Raw genomic sequence first — 25,495 nt, 5'->3', positions numbered from 1 at the left:
ACTGAATGACCGACTGGATGAGCAAACGAGAGAGTGATGTGTTAAAAGGCTCAGGGATCCAGAATGGAGAGGAGTCAACCATGGCTCCTCCAAATATCCCCCCAACCCAGTCAGCCCAGGGAGAGGAAGGGCTGGAGGCAGAGAAGGGCAGCCCGATTTCGCTCAAAGAGCCTCCTGGAACAGCAGGCCTGGGTCACCTGCATTCTCGTCCGAGGACCGACCAGATAGAACAAACCACAGGAAAGTTACTTTGTGGTGTAAAATGGGGGTCTTAAGCAATCAATTCACTTAAAAGGGTTTGTAGGCAGTGGTTTACAAAATGAGGCTTGAAAATGTTTGCCGCCCTGCCTGCACTTCTGGGGGTTGCTGACCAGCGGCTAAAGGGACGAAGGCTGTGGACTGGGATCCAAGTCTTTCACCTCCCAGCTTCGTGCACTTTCCTGGGCACGGGCTGCTCTCCATCTTTCCCATCCATCTCTGGAGGACCCCTCGCTTGTATAATAGTCCCACACCAGTGAGTTCCAGTATGTTTGTGTATGTGTGTAAGGGAGTGTGTTTACAGCTAGAAACACATACTTGATATGCCTATTGTGTTCCCAGTACAAAGGAGAGTAATTAAAGTTCAATCCAATCTTGGCTACTGGAGACGTACAGAAGATAGAGTGAAAAAATCAATGTCAGGGTCATGGGTGAAAGAAAGCTGGAAAACACCATTGTACTTTTCATACCCACACTCTCAACAACCCCGTGAGGCTGGGAGGGCAGAAGTTATTCCCATTTTACCGATGCAGAATGGCCCCAAATCAGCTCCATTAGGGCGAGAACTATTAATTCTGTGTCCCTGGCATGTGGCACAGGGTCTGCAAGACCCACAGAAAGCACCTGATGTTTATGAAATGGCTGAGTGAATGAAAGAAATAGTGCTGTAATTACTTGTCCAAATTTGTATAATTCATCAGCAGTGCAGTGGGACAGGCCTGGATTCCTGAATTTCTACCACGTTGAGTTGAGTCAGGCCACGCTTCCTCCTCCAGACCACAGACTCCAAAGACAACACGCACCGAGGGCCGGCGTGCTCACCCATCCCCCTCCCGCCGGGCTACGCAGGCACCGGAGCTCCTAGGAGATCAACCGGAAAGGGGGGCAAAGTGGGTTCCAGCTCCTTAGGCCCGCTGCTGGTGGATCACCTGTTCCTGATTTATTTTAAGCTTTGTCTACTTGGGCCATTAACTATTTTTGTAGCTGTTTAAAGCACTCATCCTGCTTGGAGGCAAGAGGATAGACAATAAAATGTCTGTGTGTTTTTGGTAAATATAAGAATTCAGGTAGGACGTTCATCAAAGAAAAACCCTAAACAAGGCCATGAGAGCGAGCGTTTCTTCTAGCAAAGTCCTGTTGATAGTCCACTGTCTCCTAAATGAGGCATAAGGCCCCACAGTCAGACCCAAAGGCTATTTTTGCCCTTGCCACGATGAAGAATCCAGGTCTGGAGTGAGCTGGAGTTGAGGGACATGTCCAGTTTAAAGACACGGGTGGCCCAAGCGGGCCAGAGAGAGAGGTCACTGTGCACAGAGAGAAGAAAAGCCCAGCAGAAAATAAAAAAGAAAGAGAAGAGTCCGTTTTGATGAGTCAAAGTGAGGGAAGGCAGGTCACCCATAGGGTCCCTGGGGTGTTGGTCCCAGGGGCAGAGGGAGCCGTCAATCACAGCCACAGAAAAGGCTTAGGGGGACTCTCAAAGCTGTGGAATTAACTCTATTGCTGCAGAGCCAATGTGTCTCAGCAGCAGCTGAGCAGGAGGCCCTGCGAGGCAGGGGGCTCCAGCCCTTAAAGGGATGAGAGGAATGTAAAGTGTGAAAACATCTGAACCCGCTTCTGCCCGTCCCAGCTGCATGGCCTGGAAAGGGGGGCGGGATTCACAGCCGGGGGCCCCAGGCCCCTCCCCTCCCCCTCCGGTTAATGAAACCAGCATGGGGAGCCTAATGACTGATCAAAGCCCATCCAGCTTCCCCAGATGTCTGCTCCCCTGGCCCCGCGCAGAGGGGGAATGATGCCGGGACAGGGAGGGAAAGAAGATACTCAGAGGGCAGAGAGACGGGTCTGACCTCCCCCGAAACGGCTGGCCCAGCCTTAGCCTTCCTGGTACAAGATGGGTATCTCCAAGCACAGCGTCCTGCGGTCCTGAACACCGTTCTCCTGGCTCTGAGGGTTGCAGGAGGATGCAGGGGGACAGAGGGTCCCAAGCAAGTGCTTGACTTCCTTCTAAAGTGAGCTTCCCATACTGGCCCCGGACTGAGAGTTTTGCCTTTCTTGCCTCCCTCTGGTCAATAACGAGGCTGCATCCTTGGTGAATTGCCAGAACCCTTTTAATATCACCCATCGTTAAGTCATGCTATGTAAGCACCCAGCTACTTGTGTAGCAATTGGTTCCTAATCCAAACTGCGAACTGAGTGCCCACATTCATAGGGGGCTGTGCCTAGTGGCTCAGACTGGATCCCACTAAGATTTCTGCTTTCTAGTCAAATGCTCATGCGGCCAACATGCGGGGGACACGCAGACAGAGGGATACTAAGCGCTGAATACATACACATATAGACCAGATAAAATGTTTGTCTTGCCTATAAGCCAAGGGCAAAGGTATCTGTGGAACAGCAGGTATGTGTCTGTGTTTGCGGAAGGGTGGGGGGAGGTTACTGACAGCAGGAGTTTGTGCGTGTGTGCGGAGGGGGGTGTTTAAGGTGAGGGTAGGCAAGCTGCTGCCTTCTCCAGTAAACCCAACAGTTTCCTAAAATTGCTGGTGGAGCTACAGAGGGAGAACTCTGCTTGGTGGGTGGTGCTGCCCATGGAGTGTTACAGGAAATGGGAGAACCTGAATGACATTTCAGAGGTGGAGAGAGTGCATGGACGACGTGAGAGGGTGGTGGTGTTACCACGAAAATTCTGGGCCGGAGACTGGAGTGGCACTTGCCGGGAGAGGGGAACAATAGCAGAGGATCCCATCAGGATCAGGGGAGGTGCTGGGGTGGTGATAGGAGGGATTGGGAAAATTGAGGTGACAGATGGTCAGGCTGAGGAAGAGATGCAAAGGAACGGAAGAGTGATGTAGGCACTGAATGGAGGGACCACACGCCTAGCTCATATCCAGGTCTCCCTGGAGACAATGTTTTCATTAAACTATCATCGTAGAATTCCCACAGTCCCCGTGACTTGCCCTACCTCTTGGGGCATAAAGTGAGGGTCTGGATCAAGGACTCAGGTGCAACATGCTGGAATTGAGGTATAGGAGGTGGACAGCAGAGGGCGCTGTGACTCTGACAGTATTTAATGGGGAGCGACCAGAAGGAGGAAGCAGGACACAGGAAGGGTTCCAGTGGGTTGTTGGTTTTGTACTTTCTAAACTCACGATCTGTCTTTAGTGTACAATAAACACAGAGTGACATCCTTACAAGTAATCATGGAGTGTCCCCAGGACGGACTGGAACAGAACTGAGGGGCCAGAAGCTGCTTAGCTGTCAAACCACTTGGCTTGTGCCCAGATAGCGCGGGGCCATAACCATTAATGCTTCTGGACTAAAATGGGAAGAAGAAAAAGCCTCCCTCATTTTTAATAACTTTATTCCCCAAACTTCAAAAATGAAATTGCCAAGTTAAGAACTTGCCTTGAAAAAAAAATTCTAATTTATTATAAAGAAGGTCCGGGGCTTGGGAATTTTTTAATGCAGATTCCTAATTTTCCAAAGTGAGATTCTCCTGTGCATTTGAATAGATTATGCTCGGTATTGCTAGCCCTTAGCACAACGGGAACATTATTAAAACGACTGCCTGTGTCTCAGAGGAAGGGCCCTGCTTCTCCCTTCCTTTTTCATTTTGGGGACTTTGTAGCAGAGACTGTCCATTTCTACCTGTGGCAGAAACTGGGTTTCTGAGGAGGTGATAAAGAGATGTGCTCAGCAGTCCAGGCCTTGAGGAAACAAGTCATACTGGGTCCAAAAGTAATGAGATTAGACCTGAAGGAATGAAGAAGAAGTGGGGGATCCCTTCCAGAGAGCCCCGTTTAGGAAGTGATTCCCCTGTGTGCCTGGCCCACACTCCTACTGGGCCCGGCTTTCCTGAGAACACTGAGTGTCAAAGAGCAGCTGATTCGCCAGGACGATGGGCTTCGCCTGAGAAGCGGGGCTCAGCCTCTGACAGCACAAAGGGAGGAAGGCAGGAGGAAGAGCAAGTTCCCCAGCAGAAAACTCGCATGGAAGACATTCCCATGCGGCAGCCACTCCTAGAAGCCCCGAAGAGTGGGGAGAAGGGCGCCCCGAAAGCCAGCTGACCTCAAAGTCTAGCACTCTGGAGAGAACAGCCCGTCCCCGTGAGTCAGAAGACTTTGTCCTGCAGACCTCACCCACCTCCTCCACCCCACCCATTCCGTCCATGCCCTAAGTTCTCCCCAGGATCCCCCCATCCTGGTCAGTTTCCTTGGGAACCAGTTTGGCTCAGGGAAGGCCCATGGGAATCTAGCCACAGCCTAGAAGCCTAGCCGAGGCCATAAAGACCCCAGGCCTTGGCCTGGTCACTTTACCATGGACACTGAGACTTCATTCCTGGGCCTCTGGTGTTACACGGAGATGTGTGGCTTCCCCGGAACAAATTATTCCTTGGCTGTATATGTGAGTATTTTCGATGGTTAGGTTCTGGTGGCTCCTCAGAGAAGAGAGCCTCGGGACAGCCCCTGCGTTGGGCTTCTGCTCTGAGGCCTTGGATGGGGAACTGGAGCCTTCCTTCCTTCCCCAAAAGGCTAGAGCACCTCAGTGGTGGCTTCCGGGGGGCTGAGCACCTTTGGGCTGCAATCCCACCTCCCCACCTCCCTCGGCAGCTGGGATGGATGAATCCTCAGCTGTATGCTGAGAATTAAATTAGGCTCCTCTACTTCACTGCACCCGGATCAGCAGTTCTGGACAACACAGGCCCTCGCTGCAGCTCTCCTGCTAATGCCCACCAAACCCAAACTTCTCCCAGCTGCCCAGGAAGGCAAAACAGGGGGTGGGGCTGGAGGCAAAGAGGCAGCGGCCACCAGCTGTGCCAATCCAGTGCTCTCTGACCTCTCGGCCCTACCCTGGTCTGTCCCTGAGCCTTGGGGATGGGAGTGTGGGCCTTGGCATCTATCACCTGCTAAACACAGGCAGTGTCCCGGGTGCCATACCCCAGCCCCACTGTGGAGCTCGCAGAGCAGCATCCAACTACAAAAGAAATGGAGCTGGTGTTCCTGCCTCTTCATCAGTACCCCAGGTGCCCCAACACTGCCTAAGCAGATAGCAGATGGGTCTGCTCTACTGAGGGAGGATGGTGTTTGTCCCCCATTACGGCCCTTACGTTCCTAGGTCTCCACTGGTCCAGGCCGACTTGGTTCTGACTACAGAGGGAAAGGCCCTGGCATAGCTGCACACCTGGAAGCTTTCAAACAGAGGAACTGTGCAAATGCCAAGTCCAACCCAAGGTCGTTTGTACAGAGCTACTGACGTGAACAGAGGGTCTGCTGAAGCTGAGGTCAGGGTGGGGAGAGCCCAGGAAGGAGCACGGAGTTGAAATGTGGGAGCGGGGTCGGGGGTGGGACAAAACGACGTGCGCTCAAAGGTCAGTGCTTCTGCACTTATACAGGGGTAGGAGTCAGTGGGGGTCCGCGTGCTGGACACCCCGTAAAGCGGTCATTTCATGGGCGGATAACAGGATAGATAGGGCAGCACCATATGCTCACACCAGGCTGCGGGTGTCGGGGCCACAGGACCTAAAGGGATGCACCCTGGGTCTGCGTCTTCGTGTCCTTCCCATACGGCACAGAGCTTCCCTGTGGTCAGGAGAAGGGCTGTGTCTGAAACCCTAATGAGTGAGGGATAGCAGAGCAGGGCAAAGACCGGCGACGGAGAAAGAATGAGAATGATGGCCTGGCACACAGTAGGGGCTCACTGCACATTTGTGAAATGAATGAAGGAATAGTCTAGCTGGCTGCATTTCACATTATAGGTACTCAATTAATAATTGAGAAAACAGGGAAGTGCGAAGGTGGAGGCTTCTGTGAACGCGCAGCCTCATGATGAATTCTGAGTCTCAAAGAACCAAGCGTGGAGGGAAGGCGCACACGCGGGGGCAAAGATCAGAAGTGACTGGTCTCCAGGACCTCCAGAGACCAACCCACAGAAGCTGAGCCAGGCTTCCAGAGGAGGAGAGGAGAGAATAGGAAGACAGGGTGACCTGCAGGAGGTGCAGCCAGGAAGAGCTCGGCGGGGTCTGCCGTATCTGAGCTGAGGGATGGAAACTGGGAACCAGAGGAAAGGATGGGAGAGTGTAGGGAAACAGTCCTGGCCTTTTTCTGGATAGAAGCTGGCAGAGTCCTGAAGTGAAGGGAGATTCCTCCAATAGGCAGGCAGAGACCGATGACTAGGGGGATCTGGCAGAGGAAACCTCTGATCAAGAGTTTCCCCAAACACCTAGAGGCAGACTCCATTCACCTGTACCTGGGTCTCCCCGAGTGAGGGGCTCAGTGCGTTTGTCTGACGTCTGCTCTGAGCAGTGACGGGGGCGGGGGTGTGTGGCACAGGCCCGTGGCTAGGTGCAGCACCCTGCGGTGCCACGGTCCTCCATGCCGGTGACAGATCCTCAGGTGCGATCTGCACCCAGGGCTTTGCCAAGTGCATGACTCCCCTCAGGGGTCTGGCTTTGCCGGGCTCTCCCAGAGAGGCGCCCCAGGCCGGGCAGGGGAAGAGCTGAGGGAGGCCTGGCCCTGCCCTCCGCCCCCGGGAAGGCCACCACACCCCTCCCGGCGGTCAGTCGCACTCACCTGTGGGCTGTCCTGGTAGGGAGGGGGAGGGACATTCTGCGTGGCCATCATCGTCAGAGCGGGGGCTGGGGAGGCATGTTGCATCATGGGATGGATTCACATGGAGGATCTGTGGCGGGAGAAACGGGGCCGCACCGTTAATAGCTGAGCGCAGGGAGCCCCAGGGCCCAGCGGCTGGACATGCTCCCAGGCTGGGCCACCAGGACGGACTGGATACAGCAAGGGCTGGAAGCCCTTCGGGGGGAACGAATGAGAGTTCAGGGGAGAAGCCTGGGTGGGGTGAGGCTTGCTGCGCTACGCTGACTTGCAAGAAACACTATTCAAATCACATGTAAAACAACCTGTGCACCCGCACCCCTGCTTTGTTCAGTACCAGCTCTGGCCTGGGGGGGGCGGGGCTTGGCTGGGGGCAGCTCAGGGGGCTTGGCGGCCATGAGGGTACCACACGGTCAAGGGTGCTTTCCCTTCCCCAGGCCTCCCGGAGCTGCCACCTGCACCCTCGGGGCGGAAGCCTCAGCCCTCACGGTTCCAGATCCCCCCTCCCGGTCCCCAGGGTCTGCCAGCACCACACTAACCCCCCCTAGGTGTGCTCACGACGCCCCCTAGTGGTGGAGAGGGGCGTGGGGGCGCTAGTTCCTCCTCAGACTCGAGGACGGAGCAAGTACCCTGGGGCGACCACCGGGAGGTGTGCCGGGAAGGGAAGGAGGCCGGGAACAGGGACCACGGCCACACAGACGTGCCTGCACATTCTCTTAGAAGACTTTCCTTGGCCTTGGTTCAACCCAGAGTTCAACCACACCTGGGGCCAGAAGAGCCGCCCGAAGCAAATGGTCCTCTTACAGAGGCGGAGGCAGAGGGCAAGAGGAGAGAAGTGTGTGTGTTTTGGGGGGAGGGGAGTGCTGGGGAAGCCGGGATGGACCCAAGCTCTCCAGATTCCCCGTTCCGGGCTGCTCTACTGTACCAACCCCCCACCCCACCCCATCACCCGTAAGCGAGCTGCCCCCTTTGGCCTCAAGGTCTCTTCTTGAATCACAAAGTGGTGCGTAAGTGGAGACAGCCTGGCAGTGCCACCCAAGGAAACAGAATGCTGCGAGAGCTGTTTAGCTGCAGGAGATGCCCTGAAATATTTAGAGCTGGAAACCACGGCTAATTGCCTGATACAGGAGGGCGCTGATGAGCGGGCAACCTTGGAGAGTATGACAGTCAGACCGTCCCTCTCCTTCCTTCCTCTCCCTGGGGACCTCGGGGCTCCATCCTCTTCCCACCTGATGTCCTCCCACCACACCCTCCCCAGGGTCTTCCAAAATGTTCACATACCTGAATTCTGTGGGAGTTTGAGGGAGTCAAAGAGAGGGTCTCCAGGACCCTATGTGGAATGTGTGTGTGTGTGTCTTGTTGTGTTGGTTCTTTTTCAGGAAGAGGTGGACAGATCAGCTCTGGCTGACCTGTCTCCGAAGTACCAGGTGTGCTTTGACCTGAAGCGCACGTGTGAAAGCACTGGAAATCCAGACATTCATTCAACGAATGTTTATCAGGTGCCAACTACACGCAAAGAACTGTGCTGGGGTGGGGAGACAGATGAGAGGAGGCAAGGCCTTCTCCCGCGGGAGGGAGGTGATGGTCCAGCGGGAAGGAAGAAAATGAACAGAGGTTCCCGTGGAGAAGGCACAGGGAGGGATGCCTTTTCCTGTGCTGAAAACGTCGAGACTGCAGGTAATTCCTCTTTGCCCCACCGCTACCTCTACCTCGCCCACCCTGGCCTCACTTCAGAAGATGGACCGCCAGGACGTCTTTGCAGCAAAAGCACCCAGGGTCACCCCGTCTCACACACACTAGGCACCGAGATCCAGGCTTTACTTCTGCAAAAAGCCTCGGAAGGGAGCCCTGGGGAAGCCAAACTCCACAGGCGGGGAACCATTGCCTATTTTCATGGCTGGGTCTTGTCTGGGAGGTGGAAAACACCCAAGGAAGGAAAGAGCGGAGTGAAGAGGGTTCGGTGGGGGAGGGAAGAGGATATAGACTCCTTGAGACATCAGAAAGAACGTCCAGAATGAAGACTTCTGAGATATTAAATTGGGCGTGGAATCTCTCTCTTTAGGACCCAGAGGGAATAAAGGAAAAAGGGGTATTTCAGGGGTGTGCTAGGCTCAGCCTTTCCTGGGACTCTGGCAGATGAGGTAACTTTGGATGAGGCCTACGGGTACTGAGGCAGGATCCCTTCCCGGGAGCACCAATCTTAGATGCTCCTTGGCCGGAAAAAGCGAACTTCTGAGGGGCTGCAGTGCCAGCAGCCTCCAGAAGGGGGAGCCTGGGGGCAGAGTCTGGAGGCAGATTTTCTCCCCTTTTAGGGGCAACTAGTTCCCTTCCACCTTGGGTTTGGGTCTTTTGGTACCTCATTCCACGGATGAGAAAGTCATCACAAAGGCAAAGCACAGGAAGGTCAATGAGGAGGATCTGGGGTAAAAAGAGGGCTCTTTAGTCTGCATTCTTTTGTTCACTGTCAATCAACGGGAGGTAGGGTCGTTTGAGAGTCTCTGTCCCTAGAAATACTTGCAACAGCTGGATAGCTGCCCTACCTGGGGGTAAAGAGAGATGGCTAAGAGTAGTCTGCACCCAGAAACCACCACCGTCCAGGCTGAGAAGAGATTTTTCAGTCTGCAGCCTGCTGGACTGTGGAGCAGGGGCCAGAGGCCACAGGAACAATTTTCTGAGGACCCAGATGGCCCTTGCCCCTCCCCCTCCTCCCCTCTGGGGTCACCACAGGCCACTAGGCCACTGCCCCATTGCCCTCTGGGGGCTTCTCCTGCAAGAAAACAGGAGGCCTTTTCATCAGGGGCTTAAGTTTCCTTCCCTGCTCGCTCAGGCACAGAAGCGTCTGGTAACCTGATGCTGGGGGAGACCCGGTGCCCATCTCCGGAAGCTCGCCCTTTTCTTCACACGCCCCCTCACCCGCACATGCGCTCCTTCCTCCCTCCAGCTGGGCTTGGGGGGGGCTGAGGGTCCATGTGGGACCATCCCCGAGAGGAGCGTGGGAATCTGACTTCTCTGAGCTGAGGCTCCACAGCTGGGATGCGGGGAGCTCCTTGAGCCATCGCTGGGCACCCGGGCCTCTGGGGAAACCTGCCGTTTTTGTTTTTGCGCTTCCTTTGGGAGCGTGGAGGGCACAGCAGGCCTGTCCAGGGCCTCCGAGCATTTGTCTGTGGCCGGAGGCTGCTCCGCCCTGCCCAGGGGCCCCAGCCCTCTGTCACCAGACACCAGGTCACCGGAGGCAGCACAGCCAAGACGCAAATGGAGGACACAGGAGGAGTGATTTACCACCGAGAAATTTCCCATGTCAAAAGATTGTTCTTAACGTTGAAAACTTTTCTTAGATGGCAGCTAGGAGGGGAAAAAAAAAAAAAAAACCCTAATGCAACACTCAACCCCACAATGATATCCAAGAAAAAATAATTTGTCACTGACATTATCTTCAAAAGGAGCTAAAACTGCCATTTTCCAGAGCTCAGGAGCCGAGGAAGGCAGTGCGCACAGGCTGGGGGTGGCTGAGGGGGCCTGAAGGACACGGCTCAGGAAGAGGGGAGGGGCAGCCCCGGAGCACCCACTCCCTCTGTTTCCTCAACTCCAGCTCCCCAGCCAGGTGAGGCCCTCCATCTGGAGCCCAAACGCCAGCGTGTTGACAAACAGGCTTAGAAAAAAGATCCAAGCTCGTTAGGAAGGAGCTCATTAGGACTTGTTGACATGAAACCCATTAGACCAATTAACATTCCATTAACGGCCTGGGGCACCAAGGGGTTAACGGTGCCCGGCAGTAATTGGGCTGGGGTGCGGGGTTGGGGGCTCAGGGCCTTAAGGATGAGAAACAAAGTCTAATTGGGAACTCTCGGACCAGCCAGCCCCACAGCATCCCTTCTCGCTCCCTGACCCTGGCTGAGCCTCCACTGTAGGGCCTGAGGTAGGAGAGGGGATGAAGGGACCAACTTCCCTGTGGCCCCGCACTGTCCCAGCCCATCGACTGGAGACTGGGCAGGTGGCTGGCACAGGATAGGGTGGGGGGACATTTCCACCCTCTTGCACTCTGATGGTCTTGTTTTCTTCATCCACCCCTCCCTTCTCCTCCCCCTCTCCACACCTCGCTTCTGGTCCAGTTTCTCTCTTAGCCCCGGGAAGTAAGTCTCCTCTCCTCTCCTGGATAGGTTTTCAAAAATGTTGCCCACTCTTACAGAACCTCTTTGGAGAAGCTAGAATCCTTGAAGGCCCAGAGCCTAACTCATCTGAAGAGTGTTGTAAGTCAGGGCAGAGGAGTCGGGGAGCGAGCACTGACCCTGCTCTCCTTCCTTCCTTCCTTCCTTCCCTCCCTCCCTCCTTCCCTCCTTCCCTCCCTCCCTCCCTCCTTCCCTCCTTTCTTCCACATCAGGGCAGCTAAGAGGCAGCGGTGAGGCCCCCTAGGAGCCCTTCTGGACACACACTAGCGGTATTTTATCATTTGCCTTCCCTTGCTGCAAGAAGACGCTGTGGAAGTCTGGGCCTCAAGTTTCCTCATCTGTAAACTCCCATGATCAGACAGAGGCTGTGCTTAGGGTCAAAAAAGTCTGGATTCTACAGCCAGCTCTGCCATTTCTCTGTGCGACCTGCACAAGTCACTTTCTCTCTAGGTCTGCAAAATGAGGGAATTCACCAGAATATTCTGAAAGTCTTTGCCCATGGTTAGCGCTGAACACAAGCTCTGCTGAGTAGAATGGAAATATCTGAAGCTCCATTCCAAAGGCTCCCTCATTTGAGAGTGAGGGAAGGAGGTCCCTGAGGCCGAGAGAGCCAGGAGCCCTCCTCCGCGTCCCCCCAGCCCAGGAGCCCCCAGGTGGCTACCACCCCCTCTCCCAACCCCAGGTCCGCCCCTCTGAGCAGCTGCCCAGGCCTGGGTTCTGACGTCTAGACAGATTTGCAGGAGGCTGAAATAACACCGTGAACTCAGCAGGAGGGACCAAAAGGCTGCATTAGTAACCTGGCTGGCTTCAGCTTCTCCCTCCGGAGCAGCCGCCTCAAGCCTGGCGCAATGCCGTTTATTTTCCTTCCGCGGAGAGCCTGATCCAAAATGAGTCTCTGGCCCAGCTCCCTTCCCAGAAGCTGCCTGTAGGTGGCGCCGCGGAGCCCCGCTTTAATTGCATTATATAATATAACCTGTTTACTAAATCATGTAATCAGTCGCTTTAGGATTTACAGCTTCGGATGTGTACAGAGGATTGGACTTTGAGTCAAATTTAAAAACAAATAAGAACGAGAGGCAGCTGTTGCTGATAGTGTGATATTCATCTTTTGGAAACAAATTCACCCCACTGCTATAAATTATGCCTGGGAAAAAAAAAGTGTTGGTGGTGGGAAGGAGTTGGCTACGGCTCCTCTGCTGGCAACTCAGAGCGATGAATCTTGAAATAACGGTGTCAACCTGTCACTGATTTCATGTGACTCTGTGGATTTATCTAAAGAAACGCAGGCGTGCGTGCGCGCGCACACACACACACACACACACACACACACACACACACACCCCAGGTCTCTTCCCAAAACCCAGTAAGGGCTAGAAACCGCAGCTGAGAGCTGAGTGGCCAAAGGAACTCGATGGTCTCCGAGCCTTGGTGCGTGGAGTCAGTACCGCAGTGACAAGGGCGAGGCCAGTGTGGGGATGGAGGGGAGGACGGAGGTGAGAGAGAGGGTACACCTGTGGGTGGGAAGCTTCACAATGTGAGGAGGTCTGGTGGAAGTGTTTCAAAGTGAGGGAGAAGTGAAGGGTCCTGTGGAATGGGAAAGAGCCAGCCCCCCAGGAGCCATGCCCTCACAGCCCAGCAAGCGCTGGACCTGGGCCTTTTCACCCCAAGTGTTCTGGGAGCTGGGCGGAAGCTCAGGGCCTGAGGTGATGGGAATGCCGTGGCCTAGCGGGTGCTGCTCCCCCGCCCCATCTTTCTGACCTCGGGGCGTTGGGGGCAAAGAGAATCCTCTAGTCTGATAAGACCAGGCTCACAGTAGGGGCGTGGGAGCCAGGAAGGTCACTGTGTCTCCACTGAAGGAAGGATGGTGGGGAAGAGCTGAACAGGATCTGCACTCAGGATCAGATCCCCGGCTCACTCGCTGTGCTGCAGGCTGGCTGGCTAAGAGGTCACACCTCCCCCGTTACCCGGGTTCCGGGGGCCACTGCACCAGGCACAGAGCCCAAGTCCTGGCAGAACGTCCCAGCCAGAAGGGCCACTTCCCTGGTGCCCCTCCGGTTCCTGCTTGGAACTCTCAGCGGGAAATAATTCTCTGCTGACTTGAGAAGCAGCAGAGATGACAACCAAGACAGTAGGCAACTCAGGCCCCTTGGCCACCCACAGCTCTCTACTCTGATTGTGCTTCACTGCTTTTCTGGGAAGCCCACTTGGGAGGTGGTCCAGGTCACGCCCTCTCGTGACGGCGCTGGTCTCTAGGAAACAGGAGCCAGCAGGGGCCAGCATGAGTTTGACCAGCTCTGCCGGCTTCTGCCTCCCTGCGAGATGGGAAATCGCCCTCTCTCCCCACCTCTCTCTCCTCCTTCAGCCCTGAACCACCATGTGGTCTTTGGAAGGGGTAGGAGCCGACTGTGAACCGTCCCAGCAGCGAGGCCCCCTCCTCGGCCTGTCCAAGGGCCTCCCCCTCCTCCCCTTCCCCATGCCCAAGGCCATTTTGCTCTTTGCTCTTTATCTGGAATAACAATATATCCCCCGTGGGGGCGGGTCAACGGGGTCATTTATGCGCTCACGGACCCCTGGGGATGAGCCAGAGCTCGCTGGGAGACCCAGTTCTGGGAGGAAGGGGGCTATACTCCACCTTGGATCCCAGGGTGTCCACAGTGTAGTGGGGGGAGCTTCATGGTGACATTCCCTGCGTGGGGTGGAGCTGTTGGGAATCTCAGACCCATGTCAGTCACCCTCCACACCCCTGACCGGGTTTCCCAGGGAGGACCCCCATCCTGCCCCACTGACTCTGACTCATGGGGGCCCCCGGCACATCAGGGCCCAGAGTCAGGGCTGTAGCTTTCTCTCCTTTACTCCCCCAGTTCAGCTCGTTTTCATTTTGGCTTCAAAAAAATAACGGACCAGGGTCAGAGTTAGGGGAGCAGCTCTCGCTCTGGCCCTGGCATCTCTCCTGCCTGCTGTTGCTTCTCACACGAGGACCAGAAAGTGACAGAGTCTCCCGCTTTCCTCCCTGCCTCGGCTGTCACACCTTTTCTGGCTTCAAAAAGCCGCTGATATATTTTACAAACTGAAACAGCAATTTAATTCCCCCTGATAGCAGCAATTGTCCATTAGATCTTCCTACCAAGGAGCTTAACAATAATTCCTTTCATCTGACTGCTTGCTTCTTCTTGATCTGAGAATCAATCCCATAAATAGCAGGCAAGAGTTTTCACATTACTCTCCCTCTCCAGCTTTTAGCATTCTGATGAAGATTCTCATCTCCTCTTTAAGCACTTTACAACTTGGCAATTTTTCCCCCTTTGGTTCCTTTAAACAAAATAAAACAAAAAAAACAGAAAGGGAGAAAAAAAAAGCATGCTAGCTATAAGGGTAAGCACAGCCCTGCATTCTTCTCACAGAGAAGTGGTTTGCAGCCTCTCCTGCTGGGAGGCAGGGGGATGACAGCAGTGACCTCTAATGGTCACCTCCAATCTGCCTTAAAGCAGGTGCTGCTCTGCCCCAGAGGCACCATCAGTCTGGTCCTAAATTTCACACTCACCCACAGTTGGGTCCTGCTTTGGCCAGTGATGCTCGACTTAGAACGTATTTTCCCTTTCCAGGAGCCCCCTACCCTGTCACTGCATCCCAAGAATGGGGGTTGGGAGGCCATCGCTGGTTCCAGTCACTGAAGCCTCTCCCCACACCCATGACCAGCTTCCTGCCCATCCCTCAGGCAACTCTCGAACCTGGAGGTGGGATTCTGCCCTCTCTTTTTCATCTCCAGCCCCCTTCCTCTCTATCCAAACAGCATGAGTGGGAGAGGTGGGGAGGAACAGAGAAAGGAGAGAGCTTGAGGCTTTTCGTTCAATTATTTTTCTTCTCTTTCAAATATCCAGGCAGCCCTAGTGGTCCGGGGCAGAGGAGGGCCCTGCAGCTCCTCCGTGGGAGCGGTGCGGGTGGATTGCCAGGGCAGCTGGGAGCCCCGGCCTTCTCCCCTGGGGTCCCGTCACATGCTCCTTGTCTGCACACACGTGTAGAGAAACAAATCTAAAAATGAACCCAGGGACTGAAATCCCCCTCGACAAACCTGATTCCCAGGTTTATTATTATTTGTCGAGAGCTGACGGCAGCCGCTGCTCAGGAACCGAGCTGAGAAAACAACTTGGGCTGGGTCCCTGAGGCTCGCAATACAACAGAGACAGACAAACAGCTCAGACGCTGGGGACCCCAGTTGGAAGGAGAGCTTCTGCTTCTGCTGCCCTACCTGCCTGCTCCCTCCCATCAGCCTTTCTCGTCTCGGAGGCAGTTGCCTTGGAGGCTGCCACTCCCTGGGCGCCAGGAAGAGGAAGGAGGGCAGGAGAAGTGAGGGACCAAGAAGGGATGGGGAGGGAGGGGTCTGGGTCGGGGGGAGTCCACAGAGGTAAGGGACCCTGGTGCCTATCGGGTGTGTCACCCGCAATGCTCTCAGATTCTCCTGGAAGCAGAGGATGCTAAAAGGGTCAGCCAGGCCCCTTTTCTCTCTGAGAAGGACCGTACCACGTCCTCTGGCTGGATGATATGTGGTTCCATTTTTAAAAATTGCCTCCAGAAAAAAAAAAAAAAAAGTCAAGAATCAGGGCTGTGAAAGCAAGTGGCCCTTTGGGCTCAGTTTATCATTGAAAAGCCACTCATCCCTGATACTTCCTGACTCAGCCAACAGCTGTCCTCCCCCTGGGCCTCTGTGGGGACCCAGGTGAGCTCGTGAGGAAAAGGTAGGGGGACCAGGTAGAGTCCACAGTAATGAGGTCAACTTGTGGGAGGAAAGGACGCCAGCTGGCCTGCTTCAACCCTTGGTCCTCACTGCTGTTTGGAAAGAGAGCAGGTACACTGGCTCTGTGTTCCTGATCCCTCAGAAAGGCAGCCCCGGTGGGGAGGGGGAGGACGGGAGGATGGAGGCTGCCACTGAGAGGTGCTGATGCAGGGCAGCGAGTCCATCCCTGGGCATCACCACCCAAGCCCCAGCTGAGCAGGCAAGCCGTGTCTACCTCCTGGGAAATGTTTCCTCCACGCCTCTTGCTGCGCTTCTCTGCTGGCAAGGCCCTCTATATGACACTACCGCACCCTTTCCTTCATCAGAACTTTGCTCAGAAGCCTACTCCATGAAGCCTTCTTTACTTTCCACTCCTGGACCGTCCTCTCACTGGGAGCCCTGCCGCTGGGCAGAAGGAGGGCACGTAGCATGATTTAGCACGACGCGTGTTTCTGCGTTACGGAAGAACTACTTCCCAGCCACGTCCCATCTTGCCCGTTGAACCCTCTCCTCCCCAGCAGACAAGATCATGGCTTTGCCTTGCATTTCATTCTGGGGGGAAAAAGTCTGTGCAATATGATTTCACAAGGTCTACCTCCTTACAGAGCCTGGATATATATACAATTACAATTAAATTTCTTTGGTTTACTGTTAAAATATCAAACAAACAAATCTGGGACGGATAAATCTTTAAGCCCCAGCAATCATTTACACCTCAGTGAGAACGAGTTTGTTTCCCTGGAGCCAGTTTTGCTCAGGGCGAGATGATACCCAGAATTATCAACGACTGCCGTTTCCTGAGCCCTCACCATGCACCAGGCTTTATGCTAAGCTTCTTTCACAGATAACCTTGTTTATTTTTCCCAGCAACCATATGGTGTAGGTGTGATTGTTGTCTCCTTTCAAGGATGCGAACACTGAGGCTTGGAGAAATTGAGAGTTTCCAAATGTGACACACGGCCTGATTTCAGAGTCTAAACGTTTAACCTAGAGGTCTTGGGGCAGAGGTGGGCAACACCAGCGGAGGAGCAGAGCCCTAGAAATGGAGCAGGAGAAGGATAAGGCTGACTGTGGAACTACTACCATCTGCAGTCAGGACACCCAACATGGGCTGCCCTTCACTTCTTTTTTAATATTATTTGGTTGCGCCGGGTCCCGGTTGTGCCTCGCTGGCCCCCCAGCTGCAGCCCGCGGGCTCCTCAGCTGTGGCATTTGAACTCCCAGTTGCAGCATGCATGTGGGATCCAGCCCCTTGACCAGGGATCGATCCCGGGCCCCCCCGCATTGGGAGCGCGGAGTCCCAAGCACTGCGCCACCAGGGAAGTCCCTGCCCTTCACTTCTACATGCCCCGCATTTCCAAGAGTCGCATTGTATCGACACACCTAAACGTCCCCCGTTTGCCAAATTTGGGCTTTTGTACCTCACTAACGAGCACGCACTTTGTGCCTGCAGATGGTGAGGCCTCCTAACAGCAACCGTTCATTTCCTTCAGCCCTGTCTTCTTTGGACAGCAGGGTGTGTGCAAATTTATTTAAATACTGTATTGCATTTGCTTTTATTATTGCATAAAAATGAGTGGAAGATGGAAAACAAAGTGCTGATAGCAGCGATGAGAAGTCAGGGCCTCATAAACTCGATGCAACCAAGACAGAGATGCTTCCATCATCGCTGAGAGAGGCAGGTCTGAGCTTCCATCGTGGACCCACTGGACTGTGGGTTCAATTATGAAGGGAAAGAACAAAATTCGAGAACGAACGTGAAATGATGGAACACATGGTTGAAGACTGCATGTAAAAGGCAGTGTGTAATGGGGAATCTGATCAAGTGTCTCAGCTGTGGGAGCAGAACGCTGGAGCTGGAGCTGGGTGGAGGCGGGGCTCTCTGTGCCCTGATGCCACACGCCGCCGCAGGCAGCTCGGGGCCAGGGCGCTGACTCACATTGGCTGGGGTTCAGGCAGTGTCTCCTTCCCGTGCTGTGGTCCAGGTGGGGCGGGGCAGGGTGGAAGGGGGCGTGCAGTCAGCCTGCTCCCTATGACTGTCTCTGCTTGGCCTTTTCTCCCCACCCCACCCATGGTTTTCCGGGGACCACCCACAGCTGCAAAGAAGTCCCTGTTCTGGAGGGAAATATGCCGTGACTCACAGGTTAAGGGGCACCTGGCTCTATCTTTGGAAAGCCTGTCCAATTGGGCAGTACTGGCTTTTTTTTCAGGTTGCGGGCACCCCATCCTTAGGTAGCATCCAGTCTTTGTCATATCTACCTGGGTCCTGACTTTATCCCCCTGCAGAAGCCCCTTCTTGCAAACCTTCTTTTCAGAGTCGCTTCCTTCCTCTCTCAGCCCAGAGGTTCCAGGCAGCATTCTGAAAGGGCGACCAGTAAAGACATCTTCGCAGGCCAGCAGTGGGGTTTTTACCCACACCCTCTGAAGCAGGAAGCAATTAAACAGAAGTGCAGAGGACCAGAGCTGTGTTCTACCTCCCGCTGGCTCCTGGCTGTCCCCTGCCAAGCTCTCTCCCCTTCAACCTCCAGCCTTGGAAAAGGGTCTATAGTTCTCGGGTTTCTAACAGGGAAAACTTAGTCATATGCTGGCCCTTTCCACTGCACTCAACCAAGGAGAAGTGTTTCAGATTAGCAGCAGAATCTCTGAATACTAGCAGCTTGTCTGAAAATTATAACTCGCATCAAACCTTAATTCTGCCCTTTGCAATGATAACCCATTCCCTATCATTGTGGTCTCAGTGGAAGGAAAGAGTCCTGCCTTCAGTACAGAATCTTTGTGGACTTGAAGTTCAAGATTGTGCCTCTACTTGTGCCAGTAAGACAGACCCCAACTCTCACGGCAGGACAAGGACAGGAGGGGGGTGCGGTGGGGAGGAGACAATTTCACACAGTGGACTCTGGCCCTGGGGGACCAATTAGGGTGCTCTGACTTAGAACAGAGAATGACCTTCTGGGATCTGAGCGCTTGTTGATCTGGGTCTTCCGGTATCTGGCCGGTTCAGGGAGAAGGAGTGCAGCATCTCAACTCCCAGATCTAGAGATTCTGTCCAGAGCAGATTGATCTGGGTAGGCAGGGGAGCTGCACATGAGGCACCTGCTCCCAGAGCCCATCTCTGGGAAGGGGAGGAAGAATAAATGGGAATTCTCGTCCAAGATGTCCCCCCAAGGGCACAGGTGGTCTCAGGCTGAGGCAGATCCCTGCTAACAGCAGGTCCCTCTGATCTCTTTTTTAGGGCCTGGCTGTCTCAGGTCAGAGCATCTGCTCTGCAGCATTGGGAAGAGAAGTCTGCTGTCTCTTTGTTCTGGAATTCATAAAAGTGAAAAAAAGGATCTCACCTAATGAGGCCCTTGCCATGGTGAGGGATCATTTCGTGGAACAGGAGCTGTGTGTGCATGTGAGCTGAGGCTGTGGGGAGTAGAGGAGATGGGCAGAGGGAGATGAAGAGGGAAGGAGGCCCATGTAAGAATGATCTGGAAGGTCAAGGAGAGAGGTCCCCAAGGGGGACATTCAGGGGATGCTGAAGAAATTTGAGGTTTCAGGGAACTGTCTTGGGAGGCTGGCCGCTACGGCTGCCCTACAGCTTGACCTCAGCTTTCCCCTCACTCCTCACTCTTAGCTGCTTCCCCAAGCCCAGGAGCAGTGTTGGACCCAAGGCTCCAGAGCAGACTCTCCAGAGCAGATTGCCGGAGGGCTGGCAGAGCAGTCACGGGTCTGACTGCTGCCCCGTACAGAGGAGAGATCCCATCCAAGTCCATGCAGCTAGTTGAGCTGGCATCCTAACCAGAACCCAATAGTCATTTACTGAGCACCTACTATGTGCCAGGCTCTGCGCTGGGCAGTGGACATTCCAGAAGAAGAAAACAGAGACAACTGAGTGGAATAAATAAAGATATGAAATGAAGCAAGATAGGTGACTTCAGATGTAAAGGGATCCCAAGGGCTGAGGAAGAGAAATAAAAAAGGAGCAAACAAAATCTCAAGCCTCAGCACGTAGTGGTGAAATTTCAGAACTTTAAAAAGAACAGAAAGCTAAAAGTAGATTCTCACTGCAAGACTGGAAATAAGAAGGTGGTGGAGTAGCACCGTCAAGATCTATGAGAAAAAGGTGTTGAACTTGGGACCTGATCTGTGTTCTATCAGTCAAGTTCAAAGACAAGATAAAGTCCGTTTTGGACACGTGAAGACTCAGAGTTTACTTCCCTCCCATCAATATAAAAATAACTAGAGGTGGTATTCCAGCAAAACAAAGAAGTCGGAGGAAGAAGACAACAGAAAACAAGATAGAGCAGCCCAATGGGAGAGAAGGCAGCTGGAGGGAATGAGGGATGGCTGTCAACCTGGGGGCCTGGGAGATTCCAGGCAGCCGTCAAGTGGCAATGACAGGACTCCATTCCCTTTTCTGTGGTCAAATCGCACGATTTAGTTCTGTGGCTGAATAACATTTCCACCTTATAATCAACCTAGAGTCAGAATGCGGAGGTAACCACAGTTATTTAACAGAATATGAATCTTCTAAATCTTAACATAAAGGTAGCACACAGACGATTATACTAAATAGTATAACACTATGTACTATGTAATATATATGCACTGTATTATATATACTACTATAGACTAAAAATAAATAATATCAAATATAGTTTGATCAAACTAATACAAATTGGAAGGAGAAGAACGTGTGCTCATCTCCCCAGCTTCCACAGGGGGGAGTTCATAAATAAACACATACATTAAAAAAGAGGGACTGAGGGACTTCCCTGGCGGTCCAATGGTTAAGACTCTGTGCTTCCACTGCAGAGGGCGAGGGTTCGATCCCTGGACGGGGAACTAAGATCCCATGTGCCGTGTGGAGCGGCCAAAAAAAATTAATAAATAAAATAAAATATCTTAAAAAAAAAAGAAGGACTGACGCATATTATATGTCATAATAAGCGGCCAGAAAATCGGCTAAATCAGAAACTGTTCGTCAGGGGTCAGGGGTTAACTTTGGATGTTGAACCTAGTGGGTAGAGGTGTGGGAAGGAAGGGAGGCTTTTTAGAATACTATGCAGCAGTCAAAAATAATGGAGTAGATCTATTTATTTTGACCTGGAAAACTCTCCATTATATAGCCTAGGTTAACAAGGCAAGTTTTTAGAACAGTGTTGGAAACATAATATTTAACTGTGTTCAACGAAACACCCAAACCAATAAGATGCAGCCCCTGTCCTCAAGGAAGCCCTGTCTGCAGCCCCTCTCTGTGTCCTCTGCCCTTCACCAAGCGGCCCACTTCTGGATCGTCCCCCTCACTCAGATTATTGCGAGATGCAGGTCTCTTTCTGTCCTAGGGAAGAGATGTTTTCTGTACGTTTCAAGTCACGAACGCATGTCCTTGACTACAAGTCATCAGTCCAAAGACTGGCCTGGATGAAGCCGCCCAGGAGAGGAAAGCTTCACACACAAGTAACCGGTGGGGGGAAAGCCAAGTGGGGAAGGAAAATCTGAAAATGACAGATGCCGAGGCTAAAAGGCACCTCACAGAGCTCTGGCCCACCTCCCTCACTCACAGATAAACACACGTGGGGCCTGATGGAAGGTCGCGCCATGGAATTAGCGCCCAGAAGAGGGAGAGCTGGGCTTGCTTCCAGCCAGAGGCAGGAAGGGAGCCTGTGAGACGCTGAGGGCTGGAGTGGAGGCCTGAGGCCAGGGCCCCGCAGAGAAGCCCACCGAGAGGCGGCAGGGGCGTGTAGGGCTGGGGTCCCTGTCAGGAGCCGCTCAGAGAGCAGAAGGCTTGGGCTGGATCATCCTTCCTTAGTGTCCACGGAAGCTGGAAAGAAGCAGCTTCACTGTGGGCAGGAGGGAGCACAGTGGGGAGGGGCTGGGAGCGGAGCTGAGGTTTTCTGAGCGTCCACCAGGTGCCAGACTCACGTGAGGTGCCAGCCGGCAGTTACAGCCTCTCCCCCTCACACAAGCCCTGTGAGGTAAACGTGATTATCCCAGTTACGTCAAGACAGTGACCGTTAGAAAACTTAAGTCATGTAGCTTGCCCCAGATCCCACAGCCAGCAAATGGCAGAGCTAGAATCTGAGTCTGGGCTGGTCTGTTCCAAAGTACCTGCTCAAGGAATCAGAGGGTGTCGATAAATATTGGTGGTAACCAATTGATGAGAGAAGTGTCTTTCCCAAACCGGGATACAGCTAATCCTTTTTCCTTCTAGAATCCTGCGTATGGACTCAGCCCCTCTACCCAATCCAAGAATATTCAGGCACATCTGCTGGCTCTGGGGGACTAGGGTTTACTGGCCCAGCAGGACCCTGAAAATGCCCACCTCGGAGGGGAACAGGATTGGGGCTCGACTTCTCCCAGCTCTGAGCCCTGACGTTGCCGCCGAGGACACGGAGCCTGCTGTGTCGGGCGTGGAGGGAGATGGGCTGGGACAGACCACGAGCACCGTGGGGAGGAGAGAAGCCGGAAGCCTGGATGCTTGGTTTCTGGTGCTCAGCTCCGTCCCTGCCCTCCGCCAACCCCAAGGGCACCCTCATCGCTCTCGCCCCCCCTCAGATGCTGTCCCTCCTCCCCCCACATCTCCCTAGGCACCTCCACCCCCACTGAGCCTCTGACTTCCGGGGGAGGCAGACAGGCCCAGGAGAGTATGTATGTCAGTTAGGGGTTGTCGTTGACACGTGGAGATCATTAACGAGGCTTATTTTTAAATTGTAATTGCAAAATGTAAATGCTCCCCAAACTGATGTGTAATTGCTACCCACTCCACCCCAGCCCTTCCCCTCTGGTGCCAGCTTTGCAAGGAGAGAATTAGAAAATAAAAAGGGGGTGGATTATGTAAGCAAAATGATTTTAAAAAAAGAGAGCGAGAGAGCTAAGAATTTAAGTGAGACAGCTGGCGGCTCCCTGATTGCCACACTTCCAGCTTAGCTGCAAAAATTGTCCTTGTCGATTGTACCCACCCAAGCAACAGTGTCAACTGTACTGAGTCCCCAGAACAGACCAGACTGGCACTCCCTTGGCAAGATGGCTCAGTGGTCTGTGTGTGTGTGTGTGTGTGTGTGTGTGTGTGTGTGTGTGTGTGTGTGTGTGTTGGGGAGTGAGGGGGAAGATCAGGGTGATGTTTGACGTTGCCTCCATCTCATCCATAGAAGCCTTCCATTCTACGGAAAGACACAACCCACACTAGGACTTAGCAGTCCGTCAACCCACGTCCATCCTTCCCCAGATTCTACGTATTCTCCTCCACGTAGGGAGGGCCGGGGGAACCTCCATTCTCCCGGGCATCTAGACTCCAGCATCCGCAGCATCAGCCTGGAGAGAAACAGGACTCTGCCTACTGAACTACCTCTGGAATAGGTACTTCGGCAGGAGGAAGCTCTTGCCAGGCCCAGAGACATAACTGGACTTGGGCAACAACACCCGTCCACGCTGGTTCACCAGGAATCTCTAACCCTTAACCTCCTTTTTCTCTTTTACCATCCGCCCCATCTACGCCAAGCCCTCACCACAGCCACCGTCTGCAGTGAATTCCTTTCCACGTCACTGTGTGCACAGGCTCTGAAGATTGTTGAAAAGACTGTCCCCCAAGTGGGCATCACTCAACCCACACTTGGGGGGGAAGCCCTGACCCCTGGGATATGCCCTCTTAACTGGCTTTCACCTCTAGGAGCCCCAGCGTGCTCCCCACCCCGTAACACACCTAAAACAGAGCTCCCCAAACAGCCAGAGGGCACAGAAAGCAGACGGCCATGTCTGGCCAGTTCTGCCACTGTCAGACAGGCAGTCCTCTTCAGTATCCGTGGCTTTTCCAACTACCTGCCTCTCTCCCTCTCCTTCTCTTGAGAGAAACCAGCTTTTGTGAGGAATTTGGCAATGATTACTGCGCCCCCAAAACAAAGACCGGGGAACCAGAAGGTCATGGTGGCCCTAAGACATCAGGGAAACTTACAAAATCCCGGGCAGGGTCCTTTGGAGTTGGGGCCCCATCTCACCATAACAGATCCAGCCCTTATCATGGCATACTGGAAAGAAAAAAGGCTTGTTTTGGATAACTGGATTTCTAAATCCCTGCCTATACTGATACTTAGGTCTGTGAGATCATGAAGTTACTTAAGGGGATTTAAAAAACCCTATCTGATAAGAGGATTAAGTGAGATTCTCTATTCAAAATGCTTTATACACTCTAAGGAACTATTTCTCATAGTTCATCACACACACTTGGGATACAGTTTCCTCCGTGTTCATGAAAAACACTTGGGGTACAGATTCTCGGTCTAAACCTGGACTCACAGTTCAGGGTCTCTGGTGTGAGGTCCAGGAGCTGAGTTTTTCACGAACACCCCCTGCTGATAACACTTGCTCCAGAGGGTTGTGCAAGTGTTACCGTCGTCGTGTGCGTAAGCAACAGCCATCCATCTGTAGCAACAACAGTTTATTGTTCACGGAATACGTAGAAGAAAAGAGAGGTATACGGGGATGAGGCACAGCCCTCGCCCCATCCCCCAGGAGCCGAGCAGAAACAATACAGTGCTGTGCTTTCTGAGGTCGCGTGTGCGCTAACTGTCAGCTACTGCTATGGGCTGGTTCTCGAGGTCTTCGGAAGAAAAGATAATCTGCCTGGAGGGTTTAACTTTGTGTTAAAGGACGGAGAAACGTTTCTTACTGTTCGGGTGATCCCGGTGGCCTCTGGGATGGCCCTCAGGAGACTCACTCCCCTCTTCTCACTTCCAGCTGGGCCGGCAATTCTTCCTTGTTGGCTGGAGCCAGGGCACCTGTGAGAAAGGGCAGAGCAGCGCTCAGGAGGGGAGGCTCGAGGCGCAGGGAGCGAGGGGACGCGCTCCGTGCCCCGCTTCTCCCAGGCTGGCGGTAAAGGATTCTCCTTGTGCTCTACAGAGCTCCTACCACGCGACCATTCAGGCCCCTCTCCTCGCTGGCTGCTCAGACCCACCGGAGCTGCGTTAGAGCCCAACCCTTGTCTCAGCGGGAAGCGCCCTGTGGTCGCCGTCTGGTCTCCTGGCACCAGGCACACGGGCAGCTCCCTGTCCCGCAAGTGCGGGCAGGTCCCTGAGTGATCCTGGGTCCTGGGAAGCCACAGCTGCCTTTTTGCTTTAAAGTGTAGGCAACTCAGAGAAAGGGCAGCCGTTGCCACCGGCTCAGGTGTGTGGATGAGATTCAGATGCTCTCCCAGGGGTGGGGGAGGCTTCGGCTGGGAGTCTGGACGCTGATGGGGTGCGGGGAGGGAGGACGAGTCAGAAGGGTGGTGGACCCAAAGCCGTGAACAACAGCCTTGGCCTAAAGGGGGCTTCAGCTGCATGACTTAACTATTTACTTTTAGATTACAGGGGATTAATTTTGTTTCTCAATATTTGAAATGGACCAAGGTATCCAGAAGTGAGGTTGGTGGTCAGCTCCGGTATAAGGCCTGGCCTGACACTTCCCAAACATGGCAATTTCTCCTTCTGGATCGAGTTGCTAATTTGACTCCAACGAGGCTGTGCTTGGGGCCAGGAGGACGGGGTCGTGGGATGGGGGTGGAGGGGGACTGCTGATACCTGGGCTGCGTTTTCAGGGCTGCCTCAGGGAGCACCTCCAGCCAAGAGCCCCAGCCCTACAACCAGAGGCAAATGCATCTTCAACATTCACAGTTCCTTCCTAGTTAACACCATCTTAGTCTCCCTGTAAAAACCACTCGCACCTCAGTAAAGGATGTGATTAGT

The 25,495-nt window shown here is 53.7% G+C and overlaps 1 protein-coding gene across 5 annotated transcripts in view; it reads right to left on the bottom strand.

The window, feature by feature from the left end:
- The window catches only part of PKNOX2 (PBX/knotted 1 homeobox 2), a 258,653-nt gene that overhangs the window by 70,399 nt on the left and 162,759 nt on the right, over positions 1–25,495 (bottom strand). For 2 of the 5 annotated variants that reach the window (XM_082341038.1, XM_082341042.1), the window contains exons 3-4: positions 24,442–24,550; positions 6,822–6,930 (exon numbers count right to left, since the gene is read on the bottom strand). In XM_082341038.1, the coding sequence (XP_082197164.1) occupies positions 6,822–6,908 (87 nt within the window). In that variant the 5' untranslated portion in view covers positions 6,909–6,930; positions 24,442–24,550. Of the gene's footprint in view, positions 1–6,821; positions 6,931–23,727; positions 23,801–24,068; positions 24,355–24,441; positions 24,551–25,495 lie in introns of those variants that run through there. The other 3 variants (XM_082341039.1, XM_082341041.1, XM_082341040.1) reach the window with 3 other exon arrangements.

This window comes from Balaenoptera borealis, assembly GCF_965194805.1.
Source record: "Balaenoptera borealis genome assembly, chromosome: 11".
In the NCBI taxonomy this organism is placed as follows: domain Eukaryota; kingdom Metazoa; phylum Chordata; class Mammalia; order Artiodactyla; family Balaenopteridae; genus Balaenoptera; species Balaenoptera borealis.
This window is presented reverse-complemented; position numbering and strand designations above follow the sequence as displayed.